The 20634-nt window shown below is 47.6% G+C and overlaps 1 protein-coding gene across 5 annotated transcripts in view; it reads left to right on the top strand.

Moving 5' to 3' along the window:
- ELMO1 (engulfment and cell motility 1) overlaps positions 1–20634 on the top strand; it is a 395377-nt gene that overhangs the window by 193386 nt on the left and 181357 nt on the right. For all 5 annotated transcript variants that reach the window (XM_075586635.1, XM_075586631.1, XM_075586632.1 and 2 more), the window contains one exon: positions 15861–15969. In XM_075586635.1, coding sequence (XP_075442750.1) covers positions 15861–15969 — 109 coding nt within the window. The remainder of the gene's footprint in view (positions 1–15860; positions 15970–20634) is intronic.

Genomic DNA, 20634 nt, shown 5'->3' with positions numbered 1-20634 from the left:
AGTGCCCGGCAGGTAAATGCCAAGTGCACCAACGGTACCATTCTCACTACGAGACACGGTGGCTGCGCAGTCACACACTTATACATCCACTGACTCACTTGAGGGGGGTGGGGAGCGTATTCTAAGAGGGGACTGGACACGGGTGGGATCACCCGGTGGAGGGAGAGGGAGAGTGAGCGTTCAAGGATGCTGTAGTAGTGTCTCCTCTAGAGAGGGGCACCTGTGATTATGTTGCTGGTTGCTATAAGTAAAACATATTGGTTATGGTATTGCTGTGCGTGTGTGTGTTCATGTACATAAGTTCCTGCGAAGACCCACTTCCCCTAGGGCGGAAGCTATCGCAGGTGGAGGCGCTGCACCAAGTCATAAGTATTGTGTGCACCCCAGGCTCTCCGCGGCAGAGGCTTAGGCATTGTGAGCCTACAGGTTATATAGCACATGATAGTGGTCTGTGTTCGATAGGAAGCAGGGCTACATTTGGAGGCGTTGCTGAGATCTTAGACCTGGGGTGCCCCCCAAGAAAAAATATCGCCATTGCCCTTCCTTCGCGTCAAGAAATAAGCGACTGGGCACGACAAATGCGCACGCCCACCCGCCGCGCAGTGGCGGTGACCCGAGTACCCATGGGTTTACCCTTAGAGACATTGCAATCGGCCTTACGACAACTACCCGGTTTTGCCAAAGCCCGCCTGGTAGACGTACTCATAGATCAAGATGCTACATGGCACACCTTTCTAGTAGATTGTCGGCGAGATTTAGTAGTCCTCGAGCCTACCGCCCCTCAATATCTGTCGCTTCCAAACTCTCCGTCCAGCGGCAGCCCCTTGGTCTATCCCCTTCGGGACCCCCTGTGGAGGAACTAGGTGACGACGACCCGACGCTCCCCTTTGCTCACTACCCCGCGACCGAAGCGGGTAGCTGTCCATCCGAATGTAGCTACCCCGGGTCTAGCGCCTCCGAAGAAGCGGGGGTACGTAGTGACATGCTGCAGAAACTCAATGACAAGATAGACCAGCTAACCACTCCATCCAGTTTATCGCCGTTAGTAGAAGCGCTTACCCTGGCCATGCATTCTCAAAGCTACCGGAAGTTAAAGGCCTTCTCGGGGACTCTACCTGTACCCACGGGAGAGGACGGGATAGACCCTTGGAAGGAGCATACTAGGGGAGTAATGGAAAGAATGGTCTTGTACAGACGTAGTGAAACGCCAGCGGCTCATGGAGTGCTTGAGACCCCCGGCATCCACTTTGATCAGTATCCACCGAGAGCAGTACCCCGATCTGACCGCTCGTATGATGATTGAGTTTCTCGTCGAGGCCTATAGTGCGACCGAGGATGATGGGGCCTTGTGGGCTAAGTACTACGCCATCAATCAAAAGGAGGGAGAAGATTTGTCTGCCTATATCCACCGCGTGCAAATCTCCCTGGGACCCCTCTTGCATCATAAATACTTGGCCGCCTCCCAGATGGATGAATACCTCCACAAACAATATCTACGGGGGTCCAGTCCCACTCACCCTATTGCAAACATGATTCGCGATACCTCACTCGAGGGCCTCCTCCCTCGTTTATCAAACTGTTACAGCAAGTCAAAGAGCACGAAACGCATCTCATGCTTCACTCCCCACAGAAGTCTAAAGCAGCCAGCAACCCTAAACCCAAAGGGAGTGCTGAGAAGAAGGAAGAACCGAAGGAGAGACCGAAATACACTGGCCAAACCTCACGTCCGTATGACCGCCGTTCCACCTCCCGAGATATGTCATGCTATAAATGTGGGAAAAAGGGACACATCTCCTACGATTGTCAGATGAGGGACTCTCGCCACCGGAGCCCATCACCCAAGAAGTTCACGCCCCAGGCCATGATATGTGGTGTATACGCGACCAGCCCCGAAGCCCCTGTTTCCACCCAAAGTGGCGACGAACCCGAAGAGGAGAGTAATCGCGTGGGGCCAGTAGCGCTGATCTGAGTACTAGTAGACGGTATCTACTCCTCTGCCTTGCTGGATACAGGATCCCAAGTAACCATCATATACCGAGGATTCTACGATCGACACCTCCAGAAGCGTCCTCTGAAACTGGCAGGGCCTATCAAAGTAAGAGGGCTGAGCAATGTCGACTACCCTATTGATGGCATAGTGACCGTGGACTTGGAGATACAACAGCTCAACACGGGGAAGTCCCATCCCATGAAGGTGGATGCATTGGTGTGTCCAGAACCCAAAGAGACACCTAAGTATCCAATCATTCTGGGTACGAATGCGGACATTGTACAAGCCATCATCCGGGCCTATCTACACGAAACAAACGAACTGCCTATGTCCAGCCTACAGCTACAACTGGTCCAGGTGGATCCGGATTTCCCCCCGGGCCCCGCGGAGGACCATGGACTGCTGTTCTGCGGCCGAGCAGGGCTGACCTGGCTCTTACCGGGAGAAACACAGAGGGTACTCGCCTGGTGTGCATATGCGGAACGAGTAGGCGAGGAGCAGCTCTTTTCTCTCGAAAGCACGCCCGAAGAAGATGTCCGCCGAGGATATCGGCTAATACCGGAATTTCGGGATTGGCCGACCGCCATTCCCTGTCGAATTTATGTGATGGTCCAAAATCTTTCGCCCTTTCCCATGGCCATCGACGCGGGGCAAAGGATAAGGAGGATTTACCCCGTCAGCTCGGTGAATGAGGCCATACAAGTAAAAGCCGCCCGAGTGGAGGATCATGGAGCGCCGCTAGACTTCGACTTTGGCTCGTCCGGATTGTCAGACACCTGTAAGGAGCGGTTGCGAGTACAGCTGGAGGAGAGACGACCAGTATTCTCTACTGGAGAGATGGATGTGGGGTGTAGCCGACACGCCCAACACACCATTCGGATGACTGATTTCAAGCCCTTTAGGGAATGTTCCCGTCGGCCCGCCCCCCAGGGACGTGGAAGATTTACGCACGGCCCTCCATGAGATGGAAGAAGCCGGGATCGTTACAGAGTCACGAAGCCCTTACGCCTCGCCCATCGTGGTAGTGCGAAAGAAGAATGGGACGGTGAGGTTATGTGTGGACTACCGGACCCTCAACAACCGAACCGTACCAGACCAGTACAATCTTCCCCGCATAGAAGAAATCCTGGACGCTCTACATGGAAGCAAATGGTTCAGTGTGTTGGACCTACGGTCCGGGTACTATCAGGTACCTATGAGCCATGAGGACCAAGAGAAAACGGCATTCATTTGCCCCTTGGGGTTCTACCAATTCACCCGTATGCCCCAAGGCATATGTGGTGCCCCCGCCACCTTCCAGCGGCTAATGGAGAAGACTTTAGGGGACCTGAACCCCCGAGAATGTCTCGTGTATTTGGATGATATCATAGTCTTCGGGAAGACTCTGGAGGAATATGAGGCTCGACTCCTGAAGGTACTTGACCGATTAGCTCAAGAAGGACTTAAGCTTTCTTTAGATAAATGCCGTTTCTGCCGGACATCAGTGACTTACGTGGGACACATAGTGTCCGCTGAGGGAATCGCCACGGATCCAGCCAAAATAGAAGCCGTCGTCAACTGGCCACGACCTGACAATGTAGGGGAGTTGCGATCGTTCCTGGGGTTCCGTGGATATTATCGCAGATTTGTGGAGGGGTACTCCCGACGGGCCAAAGCCCTCAACGGCCTCCTCAAGATATATCCAGAAGACACCGGCCGGAAGGCGACGCCTGCCCGACAACCCTTCAGGGACAAATGGACAACAGAGTGCGAACAAGCCTTCCAGGACCTAAAACAGAGTTTAACCGCAGCTCCCGTGTTGGCCTATGCAAATTCCAAACAACCATATATCTTACATGTGGATGCTAGTCTGCATGGACTAGGGGTGGTGTTACATCAAAAATATCCAGAGGGACTACGACCCGTAGCTTATATCAGCCGCAGCCTTACTGTCAGTGAACAGAACTACCCCGTGCACAAACTGGAATTCTTGGCCCTCAAGTGGGCCATTGTGGACAAGCTTCGTGATTATTTGTATGGTGTGTCATTCGAGGTGCGGACCGACATCAATCCACTTACCTATATTATGACCTCAGCCAAACTCGACGCGGCCAGCCATCGCTGGTTGGCTGCCCTGTTCAATTACAATTTCACCCTGAAATATAAGCCCAGGCCCTTGAATATTGGAGCTGACGCCCTGTCTAGGCGACCAGGGCTGGCCACTACACCCGATGAAGACCAATGGGAAGAAATCCCGGGACCCGGAATAAGAGCGCTATGTTGTACCGCTGCCATAGTCAATGATCAAGTGGCATTCTCAGAATTAAGGGTGGCTGACTCTCTAGGGTGCACATCCAATGCTATACCGGAGGCTTATCGGGATCCCAGTGGCATGCACGTTACTCCAGACAATATCATAGCCTGCAAAGATATGGTTCGCTACCAAGAGCAAGACCCGGTCGCAGGGGCCATTCGCTATGCTATCCGGCAAAATCGCCCGACCCTCCTCAGACAAGCTCCGGGTGATGTAGGAGGTATACTAATGCGGGAAGCCGACAAGTTCGAGCTAAAAGACAATCTGCTGTACAGAGTGGTAGAGTATCATAACCACCCAAATAGGAGACAACTAGTCCTACCCAAAAGACTACAGTACTTGGTACTGAGGGCTCTACACGATGAACATGGTCATTTGGGAGTTGATAAGACTTTCGGCCTAGTGAGAGATCGATTTTTCTGGCCCAAAATGAGAGAAGCAGTAGAGCATCACTGTCGACGGTGTGTGCGGTGTATTCAGCGAAAGACATTGCCCACCAGGGCCGCCCCAATGGGCCACTTAAAAAGCACAGGGCCTATGGACTTAGTGTGTATGGACTTCCTATGCATTGAACCTGATAGCCGCGGCATAGGCAATGTGCTGGTAATCACGGATCATTACAACCGCTATGCCCAGGCCTTCCCGACCAAAGATCAGAAAGCCATTACGGTGGCCAAGGTGCTCTGGGAAAAGTACTTTATGCATTACGGGCTCCCTCAACGACTTCATTCCGATCAGGGAAGAGACTTTGAAAGCAACTTGATAAAAGAACTGCTGAAAATCTTGCAAATCGCTAAGTCTCGAACTACCCCCTACCACCCCAAAGGGGATGCATTGCCGGAACGGTTCAACCGCACGTTATTGGACATGCTAGGCACCTTAATGGGGGTGGAAAAGACTGAGTGGAGTCGACTCGTGGAAACGCTAGTGCATGCTTACAATTGCACGCTACATGACTCCACGGGATTCTCTCTGTACTTCCTCATGTTTGGACGAGAAGCGCGACTGCCGGTGGATATACGATTGAGAGTCTCCACCGATGGGGTACATAACACTACTCATTTCCGATATGTACAGCGATTGCAAGAGAATCTGCAGCGGGCCTACTTACAAGCTGAGAAATCTACTGAAAACTGAACGCCGGGAATAAACGGCGGTACGATCACAAAGTCAAATTCAGAGACACTAAACCCGGAGATGCGGTGCTCCTCCGTAACCTGGGAGTGCCGGGAAAACATAAATTGGCTGACCGATGGAGGGAGGGAGTGTACGAGGTAGCCTCACAAATGCCCGGCCTTCCGGTCTACCGCATCAAGGACTCGGAGGGTCGGGTGAAGACATGGCACCGGAATCATTTGCTCCCTATTCCTCGAGTGGAGGAGGGGGATTTGGAGTGGCCTGCATCCTCGTTGGATGGGGAAGGGACCTTGGAAGATCCACAAGAGGGAACCTCTCAAAGGGGCCCTAAACAGCGCGTACCTCCCGGTGGAGCTACGAGTAAAGGGCGCGGGGAGCATTCACCCCAGGGGGTGGCTCCGGAAAATTCGTCACTGGACCCACTAAGCCCGTGTTTTGCACCGAGTCAGGATAATTTAGAGACTGTAACCCCCTCAAGGGAAGAACTCGAGATTCAAGACCAAAATAGTCACTTCCCCAAGGGAGTGAGCGAACAATCGTTAAGGCGAAGCCAAAGGAACGGGTAACCTCCCATAAGGATGGCCTACGATCAGTTTGGGGCACCCCACTATGAGGCTCAGCAGTGGGCCTGCAGCCACGTGCAATCAGTAATTGTGATGTTTAGCGAAATGTACAATCTGATTGAAAAGAGTGATATGGCATGTGTTATGCAATTTTTCATTATATAAATGTTGTACCAGTTTAAAGGTATTGTCCAAGCGAGGACATTGGAATCCACAGGGGGAGGATGTAGCCGGGACCCCGTGTTTCCCCCCAATTGGTTGTGGGGGTGGGGGATGTGCACCTAGGGAACGCTCCGATAATGGAGGTTCCACGCAGAGGGAGCTGCCATGTTAGGTTGGCGCCAGCGCAGACTTGGTCCGGCCGGAGATTGCGCATGCGCAGGGCAGGGACAAAAGCCCGTGAAGGAGGAGAGCTTGGGGAGGAGGGGAGTTAGGGGACTAAGGGTCCCAGCAGCCCCCGCATTTCCCCCGTGACGCGCCAGAACCAATCAGGCACGAGATTAGGGAGGAAAAGGAAGTGGTGGGGCGCACGAGGAGTGAGAGCTAGCTGTCGGATGAAGGAGAAGGAGCTTCGGTGTAGGGAGGCAGCCGCCCCTACCTAGGCCGCATACCCCAAGGCCCAGTTAGACCCTGAGCCCCAGTAGCGTGCAGTGGAGCTAGGGACTGGCCATAGTCAGGTGCCGGATTTCCCCCCTACTGTGCTACAAATTCTACCAGGACAGTGCTAACTTCGCGGGAGGCCTGGGACCAGGCCCCGCTACTCAGTCGCAGTGTGTCTGGGTGGGATCGCCCCGGGCACCAACGGGTGACGTCATCTACGCCCTCTCCGATCCTTTGTGAAGATAGTTGCAGAACCGGGTACAGGAGTGCCCGGCAGGTAAACGCCAAGTGCACCAACGGTACCATTCTCACTACGGGACACGGTGGCTGCGCAGTCACACACTTATACATCCACTGACTCACTTGAGAGGGGTGGGGAGCGTATTCTAAGATTGGACACGGGGTGGGATTCCGGGGATTGGACACGGGGTGGGATCACCCGGTGGAGGGAGAGGGAGAGTGAGCGTTCAAGGACGCTGGTAGTAGTGTCTCCTCTAGAGAGGGGCACCTGTGATTATGTTGCTGGTTGCTATAAGTAAAACATATTGGTTATGGTATTGCTGTGCGTGTGTGTGTTCATGTACATAAGTTCCTGCGAAGACCCACTTCCCCTAGGGCGGAAGCTATCGCAGGTGGAGGCGCTGCACCAAGTCATAAGTATTGTGAGCACCCCAGGCTCTCCGTGGCAGAGGCTTAGGCCCTGTGAGCCTACAGGTTATATAGCACATGGTAGTGGTCTGTGTTCGATAGGAAGCAGGGCTACATACAGTGGCGACACACTTTATCTGCACTTGGCTAGAGCCACAAGCCAGGAGATTTCCCGGCTTGCTGGTTTTTTTCCCTCGGCATGCCCCGCGTCATCGATGCGTGGTCACGCTTCATCGGGAGCGTGCGCGCACGGCGTGCGTGCCCAGGGCTCCCCGAAGGGAGCCCTGGTGTCCCGAGATGTGGGGGATGGCGGTGGGGGCTCCGGGGGACCCGGCGGACCCGGAGAGGGGAGGGGGAAGCCCCGATCGGAGGACCGATCCTTCGAGGCTCCGGCGCGCGCCCGGGACACCTCGGCGCGCGCCCGGTATCTGTCGCGGCCAAGAACGGGTAAAGGTTAGAATAAACTCGGCCGCGACAGTATGCTTTTTGTATGTAAACTAACACGTATGCTCCCGTTTACTAATCAGTTACTAATATACAGAAGAGGCAGCGATTATTCTAACAAAAACCAGTGGCAATTCCCCAAAAGACCCAGGTACACCCAGGTACATTCTGAATACATGCCTTAAACTTTCCTAAAACTAGCCCCAGCATTTCTGCATTGATTAATGGCCTCTCAGATTAACAGCGGGGGTCCCTGGCAGTCCCATTCAAACTGAATAGGACTGCCAGGGATCCCTGCTGTGTTAATCCTATGGGTCGTTAGTCAATGCAGAAATGCCTTAAACGTGCCTCAAACTAGCCCAGAACATACCCAGCACATACCCAGCACATACCCAGAATGTAACCCGGCTAGTTTACGGCAAGTGTTAGAATAAACGTTGCCTCTACTGTAGTAAACAAGAGCAGAGATTACCTAACCTGATCATTTTGTAAGATCAAAGGAAAAGTTGTCCCCGTTCCTTAAGTCAGGGGTGCTCTACTCCTGTCTACTCCTGTCTTCATGCAGCCCCCCCCCCTTTAGATGTTAGTCCATGAATTAAGGTAAATGATGCTGACAAAGGGGGTCTCCGGCTGCTCTCACATGGGATAAACCACATCCAGGGATATCTACAAACAGAAAAAGAGAGAGAGCGCACGCCCCATAGCATAACACTGTGTGTTTAATATGAAAAAAGGAAGGGGAAGGGGGGAGGGGAGGAATCACACTCACAAGATAAAAATGGTATAAATGCAATTTGTGATTATATCCCCACCATCTGGTTCTGTGCTGCAGAATTTCGTCTTTGTGGGCTCCCTCAGGGCTGCCTGTGGAAGTCACAGCTCACCGGATTCCTGGGGTGCCGTTTGCCATCTGAATACAGTCCAAGGACTTGGCTCTCCACTACGAATGGCCACCGTAAGGATCCCACGCTGGATGTGGCCTCGTGCGCGTGCGCAGCGTCGTAGTGACGTAATCGCGCTATCAGAGTCCCTGACGCGTTTCGTCACCGCTGGGCGAATTTCTCAAAGGGCTGATAGTGAACGGAATGAAGTCCTGCAGCAAGAGGAGAAGATCCACCATTAAAAAGGGGGAGGTGACGTGAGCCTCTCTCTTTTTCTGTTTATATATATATATATATATATATATATATATATATATATATATATATATACAGTGTTCGACAAACCTATACATTTGCTCGCCCCAGGCGAGTGGATTTAACCTCCGGGCGAGTAAATATTGGCCCAAGCAGCACACGTTTGGTACTAGGTGGCGAGTAGATTTTTTTGTGTGGCGAGTAGATTTTTTGGTGATTTGTCAACCACTATATATATATATATATATATATATATATATATATATATATATATATATATATATATATATATATATACACACACACAATATATATACATATACATATATATATTGTCTGTATATATTCAAAATTGAATAGTCAATACCATTCTGTGGCTAACGAAATGCTTTTATTTGTGAGAGCTTTCGAGATACACTGATATCTTCTTCCGGCAGTGTTACAATGAGTAAGCAAGGAAGATTTAACTTAAAAACAGTGCATCTTGGAATATTATCTGTGACTGAAACCTATCCCTCCCCCCTGTGCTGTATGCGATTTATGACTTGGTGTTAAATAGTCCCTGAATGTTAGTAGTGTGTGTGTGTGTGTGTGTGTGTGTGTGTGTGTGTGTGTGTGTGTGTGTGTGTGTGTGTATGTTTGTGTATGTATGTATGTATGTATGTAAATATAAATGTATACAGCGCGTACAGTAAACTGCATACAGCGCTTTACAAAAGGTATGTGTGAAGTGGGAGTGTATAATCAATGGTGTGGTTAGGTGTGGAAATGTAATGTAAGAGGGTGTTGTATTACTAAAAGTGTGTGTACATACTATGTGGTCCCTATTGTTATATAGGGATGGAATTACATTGTGTGTGTGTGTGTGTGTGTGTGTGTGTGTGTGTGTGTGTGTGTGTGTGTGTGTGTGTGTGTGTGTGTGTGTGTGTGTGTGTGTGTGTGTGTGTGTGTGTGTGTGTGTGTGTGTGTGTGTGTTGGAAAATTCATCTACATTCATCCATATGCATGATGATCAAATCTCTTCCCAAAGATCTATTTTTGAGCATGTTATCAGTAGAATTGGCATACAGAGCATTGTTCTCAAAATACCTGGTGTGAGCAGTGCACAGAGTACAGAGATATGTTATATTATATTTTTTCTTATTTTCCTTTCTAGCAGCCGTTGAACTCCCGCAGTTACCTTTCAATCTAACTGAAGCTTTTTGAACTGCAGAAAACCTAGAGGGTGCATTTATAGCTGAATGGCATCAATAAAAATAGTCGACATTCTACATTTTCCTGAGGACTAATAAAGAATTGCATAATACAAAAGAGTTCTTTGAATCTAATAATAGCACAGCTCTGAACTGCATCAGAGCATGTGTATTTTTATTACAGAAAGTGAATACATGTTCTGAATAAGCAATAGCACTGTCAGATTAACTTGCCATTTTCAGAACTACATGCACAGTATTGCACACATTCCATTATTTTATTTATCTCTTCCATTTCTTCGCTTATCTCTTTCCCCACATGGTTGATATTGGCAATAAAAGCAAAACGGAATACTCAGATGAGAAAACTTATCAGTGTAAAACGTGACTGCAGATGTATTGGCAATCATACACAACAAACCATCTTTGTCACCAATAGGATATATCATAATATTATGGGCTTGAGGTTAGCTGCAGGGGTCAATGCTGGTGTATCAATCAAGAACTGGAAGCATAAGGGGATTTCTGTATGTATGCCTCTAATGTATTTCTTACTTGGTTAGAATAATAATTTCTCTCTGGTTTCATATTTGGTTAAGACTGAATGGGGGAGGGCGGTGAAGATATCCACTCAGCTGCTTGAGGTAGATAAGCTTGCAGTGTACAGAACATTTAGTACAAAGTTCAGAGTCACCTGTATTTTAATCATAAAATGCTGAGAATTTAAAGAGAGTTCAGAGACACATGCATAAATATGTAGTACAGAGTTTGGAACTATACGTCTGTTAATTACAGAATTACAGCATAAACCCTAGCCATATACCAAAGGTCACAGTGCTTTGCAGGTACCAAATAAATATTACAGATGTAGTGTTTCACATTGTTCCCTCAGTTAACAAAATCCACCCATTACAACACAGAATATCACAGAGTTTCCATGGGATTCACTGGTAGTGTTGATGCAGAATACCACAATATAGGTTCCCATAATACACCAGAGGGGACAATGAAACTATTCTGGAAGCCAGAGGGTCACGTGTAGGATGACTTAGCTCAGATAGTGTCAACTCGGCCCTCTTTTCCAAGCACGACAAGGTCTGTTTCTTTTCTTACTTTATTTTGGAGAAAGCAGGGAAAAACAGTCTCTTGTGTAGAGGTGTAGGTCTAAATATCTCTGTGTGTGCTTAGTAGTAAAGGGAGGTGAAAAGATAATCCTGCAGCACCATTACAGGGGTTACAGCAAGGTACTCACTCGTTGAGTGGGTGTGGTTTCTTGTGTATGGGACATTCCCTGTTTGGGTCCCTTGGTTCCTTGTCTCCGGCGACCGACTGATCGGGAGTAGTTTGGGTTGTGGGAGGCACATCCATCCTGCGGGTCGAGATGGGTATTTGGGGGTTACCATATCTCGTCGCTGGTCTCTCGTTCCTCAGGCTGCTTGCACTGTATGTGGTTTGCGCATCTAAGAAGAAGCTGGGGTCGTTCCTCGTTCTTGCTGCTTTGCGAATGAAGCTCAAGAAAACTGAGAATGGGGGGTGGATGACTTGCTTCTCCCTTTTGTATTTGGAGCCTTGTGAGATCCATTTTTCTTGGAGGTTGAAGGGTAGCTTCTCCATGATGGGTCTCACTCCACGAGCTGAGTCTAGGACGTTGAGACCTATTAAGAAATGGTCTTTCCTTGCGAACTCCAGTTCTTGCAGCAGGTCTCCAAGATCTCGTAACTTCGAGTAGTCTTTAGTTATGATCTTGGGGAAGCTTTCGATTCTTTTGAAGAGTGAATCCTCGACTGCTTCTGGGCTGCCGTAGGACTCTTCTAGCCTTTCCCACACTAGGTCAAGACCTACTTGGGGTTGGTGCGCGTTTGCTGCCCGCAGTCTTTTTGCTTACTCTCTGGATTCGTTCCCCAGGAACTTGACTAGCAGGTTGAGCTCTTCCCTTGCTGAGAAGTCCAAGCTGTTGATTGCGTCTTTGAACGTGAACTTCCACGTCCGGTAGTTCTCAGGGCGGTCGTCGAAGCTGATGAGTCCTGCGTGCACCAGGTAACGCCGGATCATGTACTTGGCTATGTCTGTCAGACCTGATGCATCGGCGTGTTTGTCCCGTTCTGAGGTAGTTGCTGAGACGGTCTGTGTGGTCGCCTCTTCCTTGGCGTGGACGCGTGATGGCTGCTGGCTAGTGTGAGGGGCTGTTTTCTCCCGCGTGGGTGTACCTGGATTGCGAGCCTGTTGTGGTGCATCCGTGTGCGCGCTGGCGTGTGGATCACTGTTGCGGCTGTGGCTATCCCAGGCAGCATGTGGCATTGACGGAGCAGCGTCTTCTCCTCGTGGTCCTAGCAAGTCTTCGGTGTCTGTGGTGTCACTCTCTCCATGTTGAGATGGTGCGCTGGTGTTTACACTGAAGAGGCTCCTTATGTAGTCTTCAGTGCGTCGGACCGGATCCTCTGAGGCAATCCGTCTGTACGGTTGCTCCCCGCCATCCTGTTGCGCGGCTGCTTCCAGGACTTCAGCTTGGGCTATGGCGGCGGCTTCCTTCTCTTGGTTAAGTGCCTCTAGATCTGCATCCAATTCGGCCTTTCTACGCACGGCGGCATTGGCGGCGGCATTGGCAGCGGCGGCAGTAGCAGCGGCGGCGGCATTTGCAGCGGCATTGGCAGCGGCGGCGTTCTGCTCCTCCTCTTCTATGCGCGCTCTTTCTGCCCTTACGGCTGCCTCTCTTCGACCATATTTGGCCCTGGCACGTGCGGCCTCTGCAGAGGCTCGCGCCTTGGTAGCGCTTGCGCTAGCGCTGGAAGCATTAGATCACGCTGATCTTGCTGACCTTGATGAGTGTCTGGATGTGCTGGAGCGCTGTGATGCAGTTTCCAGCAAAAGGTCCTTTCTCTGGTCTTCGGCCTCAGTGATAGTAGTCTGCACGAAGCCGTCACGCTCCAGGTCAGTTGCATCCTGCTGGTCACGTTCGCTGAGGCTTTCCTCCGTGTTAATTCTTTTTAGGTATGCGAGATACGTTTGTGACAGCATTTGGTAACGTTTGTGACTTGACCTCAATCGGGCTATAGCTTGCCTAATTTGTTTCTCCTGATCGCTAGTACTTGCAACGTTACATATTTCACGACCAGTGTCCTCCCAGGCCTTCTCTAACTTTTCGCGGTGTGCTTCAATGTCAGTCTCATATTTTTCACGGGCCTTTTGTGTCAGTGTGACTGTCCGTTTGCGCCTTGCGCCTGTTGCGGTTGCACGGCGTTCTCTGTGTCTGAGTGATCGCTTTCCTGCGTGATGTCTGGTGAGGCTCTGAGTTCTGCCATGCTGTAGGTGTGTGTAGGCCTTTTGCCAGTGCGTGTGGCGTGCGGTCTTTTACCTTGTCAGCGATGGGCGTCTGTCTCAGATGGTGCCGAGCGGTGTCCTGCAGCATGCAGCGTAGGGGTAGCTGTACTCACAGGTGTCCGGTGGCTCTGACCCGTGTCCTGGCGGGTGTCCGGTGGCGTGGCCCTTGATGGCGCTGGCCGTGGGAACGTGCGCAGGGGTAGGTGAGATGGTGGCTCCTCACTATGGGGCTGTGCAGAGGGTGAACTCAGACAGAGAAAAGGCAGTTAGGTTTTGTGTGAGAAGTACTGTTTGTTGCAAAGCTGCTGTGCAGTGTAGGCTGCTGCTTGTCTGTTAAGGCTGCAGGCTGTGTGCAGTTTGAGCTACTTGGTGCTTCCTTTGTCTGCAGAGACTGCCCTATTTTATCATGGAGTCTGGAGTAGCAGCTCCTGTAAGTGTCTGTAAGGCACACAATCTCTTTTCACTATTCTGGAAGCCAGAGGGTCACGTGTAGGATGACTTAGCTCAGATAGTGTCAACTCGGCCCTCTTTTCCAAGCACGACAAGGTCTGTTTCTTTTCTTACTTTATTTTAGAGAAAGCAGGGAAATACAGTCTCTTGTGTAGAGGTGTAGGTCTGAATATCTCTGTGTGTGCTTAGTAGTAAAGGGAGGTGAAAAGATAATCCTGTAGCACCATTACAGGGGTTACAGCAAGGTACTCACTCGTCCAGTGGTATGGTGGAAAGGAAATGGCAATGTATGCTGGGTAGTAAGATAGTCTGGGGACAGACCATCTGTGGGCAGAGCAGAGGGGGAGAAAGCAGACTAGCCCATTTGAGAGAGAGGCTGGGGCTGCTATGGCAACTCACAGGAGTGTCTGGGGGAGCTACAACATGTAGCAATAATGTTGCATCTCTAATACAGCAAGCTGCTGGGAGAGGGGAAATGGCACTGTATTTATCACACAAGCACTGTGTTTGTGTTCAGAACCAAACACATACCGCTGGCACTAATAAGCTGGCAAGCAGGGCTGTGAGGAAAGGGGGGGGGGGGGTGAAACAGAAGTGCAGACAGGGGTATTCCTGTTCCATGACAGAAACCGATCTAAGCTCATTCAGTTGTGTTTGCAAACGGACTGCTTTTCCTAAATGTTGGCGTTTCTGGGGATGCCCTGAATAGAGTACAGTTCTAAAACAAAACATAATCTAGACTGATTAAGGAAGTACAGTAGCTAATTGATCCATTAAACAATTAAAGGAGTTAAAGGATAATACTGTTTCTTTATCATTGCAGCCTTATCATCTTTGCAGTGTGCAGTAAACTGTTCGGTCCGTATCAAATTGTTGTTGATTACAATAAATGGTTATTAGAAGCAATAGCAATTCTTATTCAGAAACATTACCCATATAAGTCACAGTGTTTCAGCCATAAGTATAACATCATAAGGTGGATCAAATCATAAGTAGGCAGATCTGTTCTCCGTGTGATCCTACAGAACCATTATTTCCTCACTTTGTCGTATCCATGTATGTGACCAGTTGGATTTCAATGGGATATGATGTGTTTGGTTAGATGCTGGTTTGTGGTAATGATGTGATTAGTAACTTGAAAAATGTGGTGGTGGTGGGGGGGGGGGCGCCTTGTTCTGTTATTTGGGCGGGGCAGTACAGAGAGCAGTCCACATATCCATTCATTTTTGTTATCATTGACTTACTTTACTGGATGAATGCAATGAACAAGTAATATAAAAAAAGTCATATTTAAATATAGAGAGAAAAAGGATGGCTTGTAGATCAATAGCAATTGTATACCAAATAATAAGGTGATATTTAGCGTCACTAGCAGTCGTTGCAATGAAGAAAACTCTGGAGAGTCAGCCATATGATACAGTGTAAGGAGCTGTATGGGAGAGTTAACCTGGAGGCGGTAACCTTGTGAGAGAGCACTCACTACGCTGGGATGTTTGGAGCTGGTGGCATGGTAAATTGGTCAATAGACATTGGCTAACTGCAACATGAACCTGTTAAATATTAACACGTTAACTAAATGCTGGGTTTTCATGCAGTGCCGGTGTCTTAGGCTGAGTCCATGCTGCCTGCTGGCTCGCTGAGGCGCAGGGAAAGCGGGTGCTTTCCCTGGCCTTGCGGTTGCTTACCGCACGCGCCGTCAGCGGGCCTTCAGGGGGCTGGCCGGGGGCGGGCACGTCACTGGCCGGGGGCAGGCCAGTGACGTCACAGAGCTGGTTCTCCCTCATTGGGCGAACCGCTCACTTGACCGGCCTGTCTCGCCGGCAAGCGGGGGAATTTTAAATTCCCCTAAGACCTGCGCTTCCGCAAGCGCGCGGAAGCGCAGGTGAGCCCCTACTAAAGCCGCTCTAATTGCGGCTGTAGGGGCTCAGTGCTGAGCGAGAGCGCGCCTCAGCGCGCTTCCGCCAGCAAGCACGTAACATGGCCGAGGCCTTAGAAAGCAAGTGTGTGTACAATCGCTCAAAGCGTAAAAACCTGTAGCACCAGAGATGGGTTGGAAACAATGATCTACATGATGTGTTTTCATTCCAGATTGTCCTTGAAAACAGCAGCCGAGAAGACAAACACGAATGTCCTTTTGGTCGAAGCAGCATTGAACTTACAAAAATGCTCTGCGAGATCCTGAAAGTCGGAGAGCTACGTAAGTTTCCTTTCTTGTTTTTCTTTTTTTTCTTCCGGCTACGTCATTCAGCATTTAACTCATATGCCTCAAAAACCTATCACTTTTCATTTTTTGCTCTTGGGTTATACAGTAGTTGTGAGAGAGGCAAATGTGTATAGCACTTGCCCATACTAGTAGTAAGATTAAATAGTTGCTGAATTACTTCTTTATGTTTTAGAAAGTACGCCAAGAGCGTTATTCATCAACGTAAATAGAGTGACGGAAAACAATTGTGCTTGCATCAAATGTAAGAAACTGAAACAGGTGGGTTCTGGGCTATAGTCCGTGCACCTTTTAACGCCTCCCTGACTCCTATGGATAAATAGCGAGGCTGGTGAAGATGGAGTAAGGACTGGAGCAAAAACCTTGATACATTGATTCAAAGACGCTAGATGAATGACATTTTTTGCATCATAATTGCTCCAAATTTGCTGTGATGCATGATATCCCAAGAGCTTTAATCTATCTGATTCAATGACTCTGCTGAATTTCCATTACATAGAAATTACCCTTTCCCATAACCTATTTCTGTGCCCTCCAACATACTGCACTTTTGCCTGCTCTTCATGACTGTCAGATTAAGCTGAGCTATAAAGATACAGTAGGATGGAATCAGATGGAAGACACTTGGTGGGTTGATGTCTTGTGTTGATTCCCATCAAGGAATACAATTGCAAAAGGGGTAAAAGGAAACCGATAAAGCACCGCACTCAGAAATGCCAACCGTATGAATAGTATTTTAAGGGGGAAAAAAAGGGAATGAATATATGCAATTAGTTCTCCAGTTATTTAAGGTAAAAGTAGTAAATGTGGGGCATATGTTGGCTCTGGAGAAATGAACACTGTGTTATTGAGCTCTCTATGGCAACCCAGAGTTATTTTTAATTGGATAGGGTGCTATATGATAACACCTCATTTGCATGTCATCACTAATGTCCGTTATAATTAACGCTATGCTCTTTACGGGAGAAAACATGACTTAACGTTATATTATTGTGCCTAAAGGATTACAATTTTGAAGCATTGTACAGTATGTGCTGTATGTGATCTACGGCAGGGGTGCGCAAATTGGGGTGCACAAGCTTTTCCAGCGGCAGCGTGGCATTTACAGAGGTCCCACATATCCTCAAGGCAATTAAATTCCAGGGGACCGCACGAGGCCTCTGTCACTCACTTACCTTGGCTTGCAGCAACGTGTCATTATGGTAACACAGCATCAAATCACGCCGCGGGGTCACATTACCATGGCAACATGACTTCACATGGCCCCACGGCGTCATTGGACGCCAGAGTCAAGGTAAAAGTGTGCTCACCCCTGATCTACGGTGCAGTTAAAACTGGTTAGAAAAACAGATGTGTCCTAAGAACAATATAGTGAAAACAAATCTACAAAAATAAAATGACTCAAAATCGAAGACCTAATCTCCAGCATGATCACATAAAATAATATCCGACACTGAAGTAAGGAAACACAAGCCTAAGATATTTTAACCTTATACCATGACTAAAAAGCCATTACTGTACACTGTAGGTTAGATTGTTTGGAGATTTGAGTTTGAGGGTTGGGGGGAATTCAAAGGTTAGAACGTTAATAATTTAAAAGAATTTAAGAAAAGAGAAGAAACAGTCTGATGCTATAAAAGGTTACTTACTCAAAAGAGCAGGCAGAATCTTACGTACAAATGCAATGTATAAATTATGTATTTTGTATTTTGTTCTATTTATATGCCACATACATCAGGGGAAATCTGATGTTGGAATTAAAATGCTGTATGGTACTGGAAAAAAAATATTGTGTACCAAACCTATGTAAAACTTCCTAATAAAAACATATTTAAAAACAAATAAATAATGAAGTACAAGAAAAAAAATATATACTTCCCAAGTTTATTGCTGCAGCAAAGGTTATCTCCACCTTTCTCCTGGGGGAAGACATGTGTCAATGATAACTGCTTTTACATGTTTGTCACGCTTCCCATGCTATTGACTTTATCATTGTTTTGTTGCTTCTTTTCTCCATGCAGTGGAGGAAATACAAAGGACACAGTATATAATGGGTAGTGTAGGAACCTGTTTAGATGGTCGACTTTGACATGTTTGCAGGCTTGTCATGTTTTGGACCCATACTTATGAGAAGAATAAACATATGGAATTTCATTTAATAATCTGTCATATTGGATGTGCATTGAGGCTTGTTTGTTTACTTTTGTACGTGCTAACCCACTGCGATCCTGTCTTACTGTAGCTGCTATTCAAGCCAATGGCAGGTAACTTGGATCGTGGTGTGCTAACCCGTACTAGAGGTTAGTGACTCTCCTCTACAGAGTTAAATTATTCAAGAAGAACACACACTGTTCCTGCTAATGATATATTAAAAACAAAAATGTCCTGTAAAGATTTCAATAATAAAATGTTTACTCTTAAAGTAACTCCAGCAAACCCTTATAGCTCCTTGACGTGACTAACAATCTAGGCCTTAACAAAATGGCCGCCTGCGACTGAGCTACTCCTGGGACCCTGGAAGGGAACATATGGGCAATTCTTAATAGCTCTGCTTTTCTTGTCCCAAGACATATAGCACTTTCATAAAGTAGACAACCTCAGGACTTTATCAACAATGTATAAAATTCCAATTGGATAGGCTTTCATCCATTAATTGTTTAAAAAAAAAACAAAAAAACGATGTTTTCATTGTATACAGTGAATACGGGCCCTCCAAATTTGGCAGATAAAAACTAGTTGCACTGTACAGTAGTTCCTCTACCCGTGCTTGATGGAGCTACTTCCGAGCCGTTTCAATGGAAGTTCCTTAATCTATGCCCACACAGTGTGTCTTACAGGACACAAATACATGTAGCGTACCCTCTAAAAAGGTACTTTCGGAGGGTCTGTAAATAGTGAACAATTACCTTTAGGTAGCAAAAACCGTGATACTTTAAAGGGGTTATTGATTTTTTTTTTTTTAACAATCCCCTCACAAAATAAATAAAAACCCAAGCAGATACCTCCTGGAGTGTTTCAGCATTTGAATCTGCAGTTCATGCTATTGTTCTAAAAATGAGTGATCCTCAAATCCATTTTAACAATTGTTGGTCTCTCTGGTAACAAAACATTGAAATATTAAAATTCGAGAGACCCGCTAGGATGCCAACAGAGCAGAGGACACTGCTCCGCCCGGATCCGGCTCAGAGAACATCAGCCCCTGGCAGGTGTAGCACAAAATCTGAAATCCAGCTGCCTGAGCAGGTGAAGGGGGTTCCTGACACCTAGGGAGGCAGACCAGAAAGGCAGATCACCACAGTCAAAAGCGGGAGGAGAGGAGTGGCGGCCATCTTACCATGAACTGCTGCATGAAACACACTGCCGTATTGCAGAAAAGCCTTCACCAGTGCCAATACCCCTCATAATCTGATCCTTTAAAGAACAATCGCAATCAGAGCGTATACATGCTTCATCTTGGCTACCTAATGCAACAGACACTGACAGATAAATAAACCAAGGCCAATAAAGAGTGTCCATCTGCACCGCTATAGCTGGACGGGTCCCAACCTTGCGCCCCCAAAGAACTACCAGAACAGGAGCAATAAAGCAAAAATGTCTCTCAGAGGCGCGCACGTAAGTCCACAATGACCTCCTGAAGCGAGCTCCATGAGGTAGCGGGTCTACAAAATATTTTAACAATATACAGTAGAAACAGGCAAAGCATAGATCAGAGGCGTTGGATCTGGAATTCTTCAAGATGGCTCCGGAAATGTCGACCCGGCAGGATTTCTTTAACATAAGGGAGAGAAACAAATTGTGCCGGTCAGAAATCAGGGCGACGTCTCCCGCACAGTCAGATGCAGAATCTGAACATGAGATATGCACACAATTATCAACTAAAAAAGACATTGAGAACCAATATGTAAACTTCAAGACCCTGCTCCACCAAGAACTGCAAAGTGCACTTAAAGATATCAGATCAGAGGTCAGCTCCATAGGAGAGCGCACAGACACACTGGAACTTAAAGTGGATGAAGTCATTAATAATCAGACGACTATGGACATGGAGATCCTGGCCCTAAGATCCAAAATGGCTGACCTGGAGGAAAAACAGGAGGATCCAGAAAACAGGGCAAGAAGAAATAACCGTAGAAAATCAATTTATTAGAACTCCATAAAGACAGCCATAACACCGACGTTTCGGTCCTATGATCAGACCTTCCTCAAAACATTTTCTATACCTTGACGAAGGTCATAGGACCAAAGCGTCGGAATTATGCTTGTTTTTATTGAGTTATAATAAACTGATTTTCTAGTGCCCAGCTTGTCTTTTAATATTTACATGTATTGTTTTGTCGAGTTGTGTGAGACTCTTGACTACATAGCTGGAGCCATTCCTATTTTCTTCAATGTTATGGTGTATTTGTATTTATTATTATTATTATTATTATTATTATTATTATTATTATTATTATTATTTTATGCATGCATTTAGATTTTGTGTGCCAGGTCTTACTGTGTTTTGTTCTCTGGCAACAAGAACTTTCTTTTTTTTTTTTTTCATTTGAGGATCTTCTGCTTTAAGTTTGCAACTTTTTCTATAAACCTATCACCACCAGAGGGGCATGCAATTATTGTGTTGCAGGGGTTCTCAACTCCAGT

This window comes from Ascaphus truei, chromosome 2 (genome assembly GCF_040206685.1).
Source record: "Ascaphus truei isolate aAscTru1 chromosome 2, aAscTru1.hap1, whole genome shotgun sequence".
In the NCBI taxonomy this organism is placed as follows: domain Eukaryota; kingdom Metazoa; phylum Chordata; class Amphibia; order Anura; family Ascaphidae; genus Ascaphus; species Ascaphus truei.
Note: the sequence above shows the minus strand (reverse complement) of the source record. Positions and strands in the feature narration are given on the sequence as shown.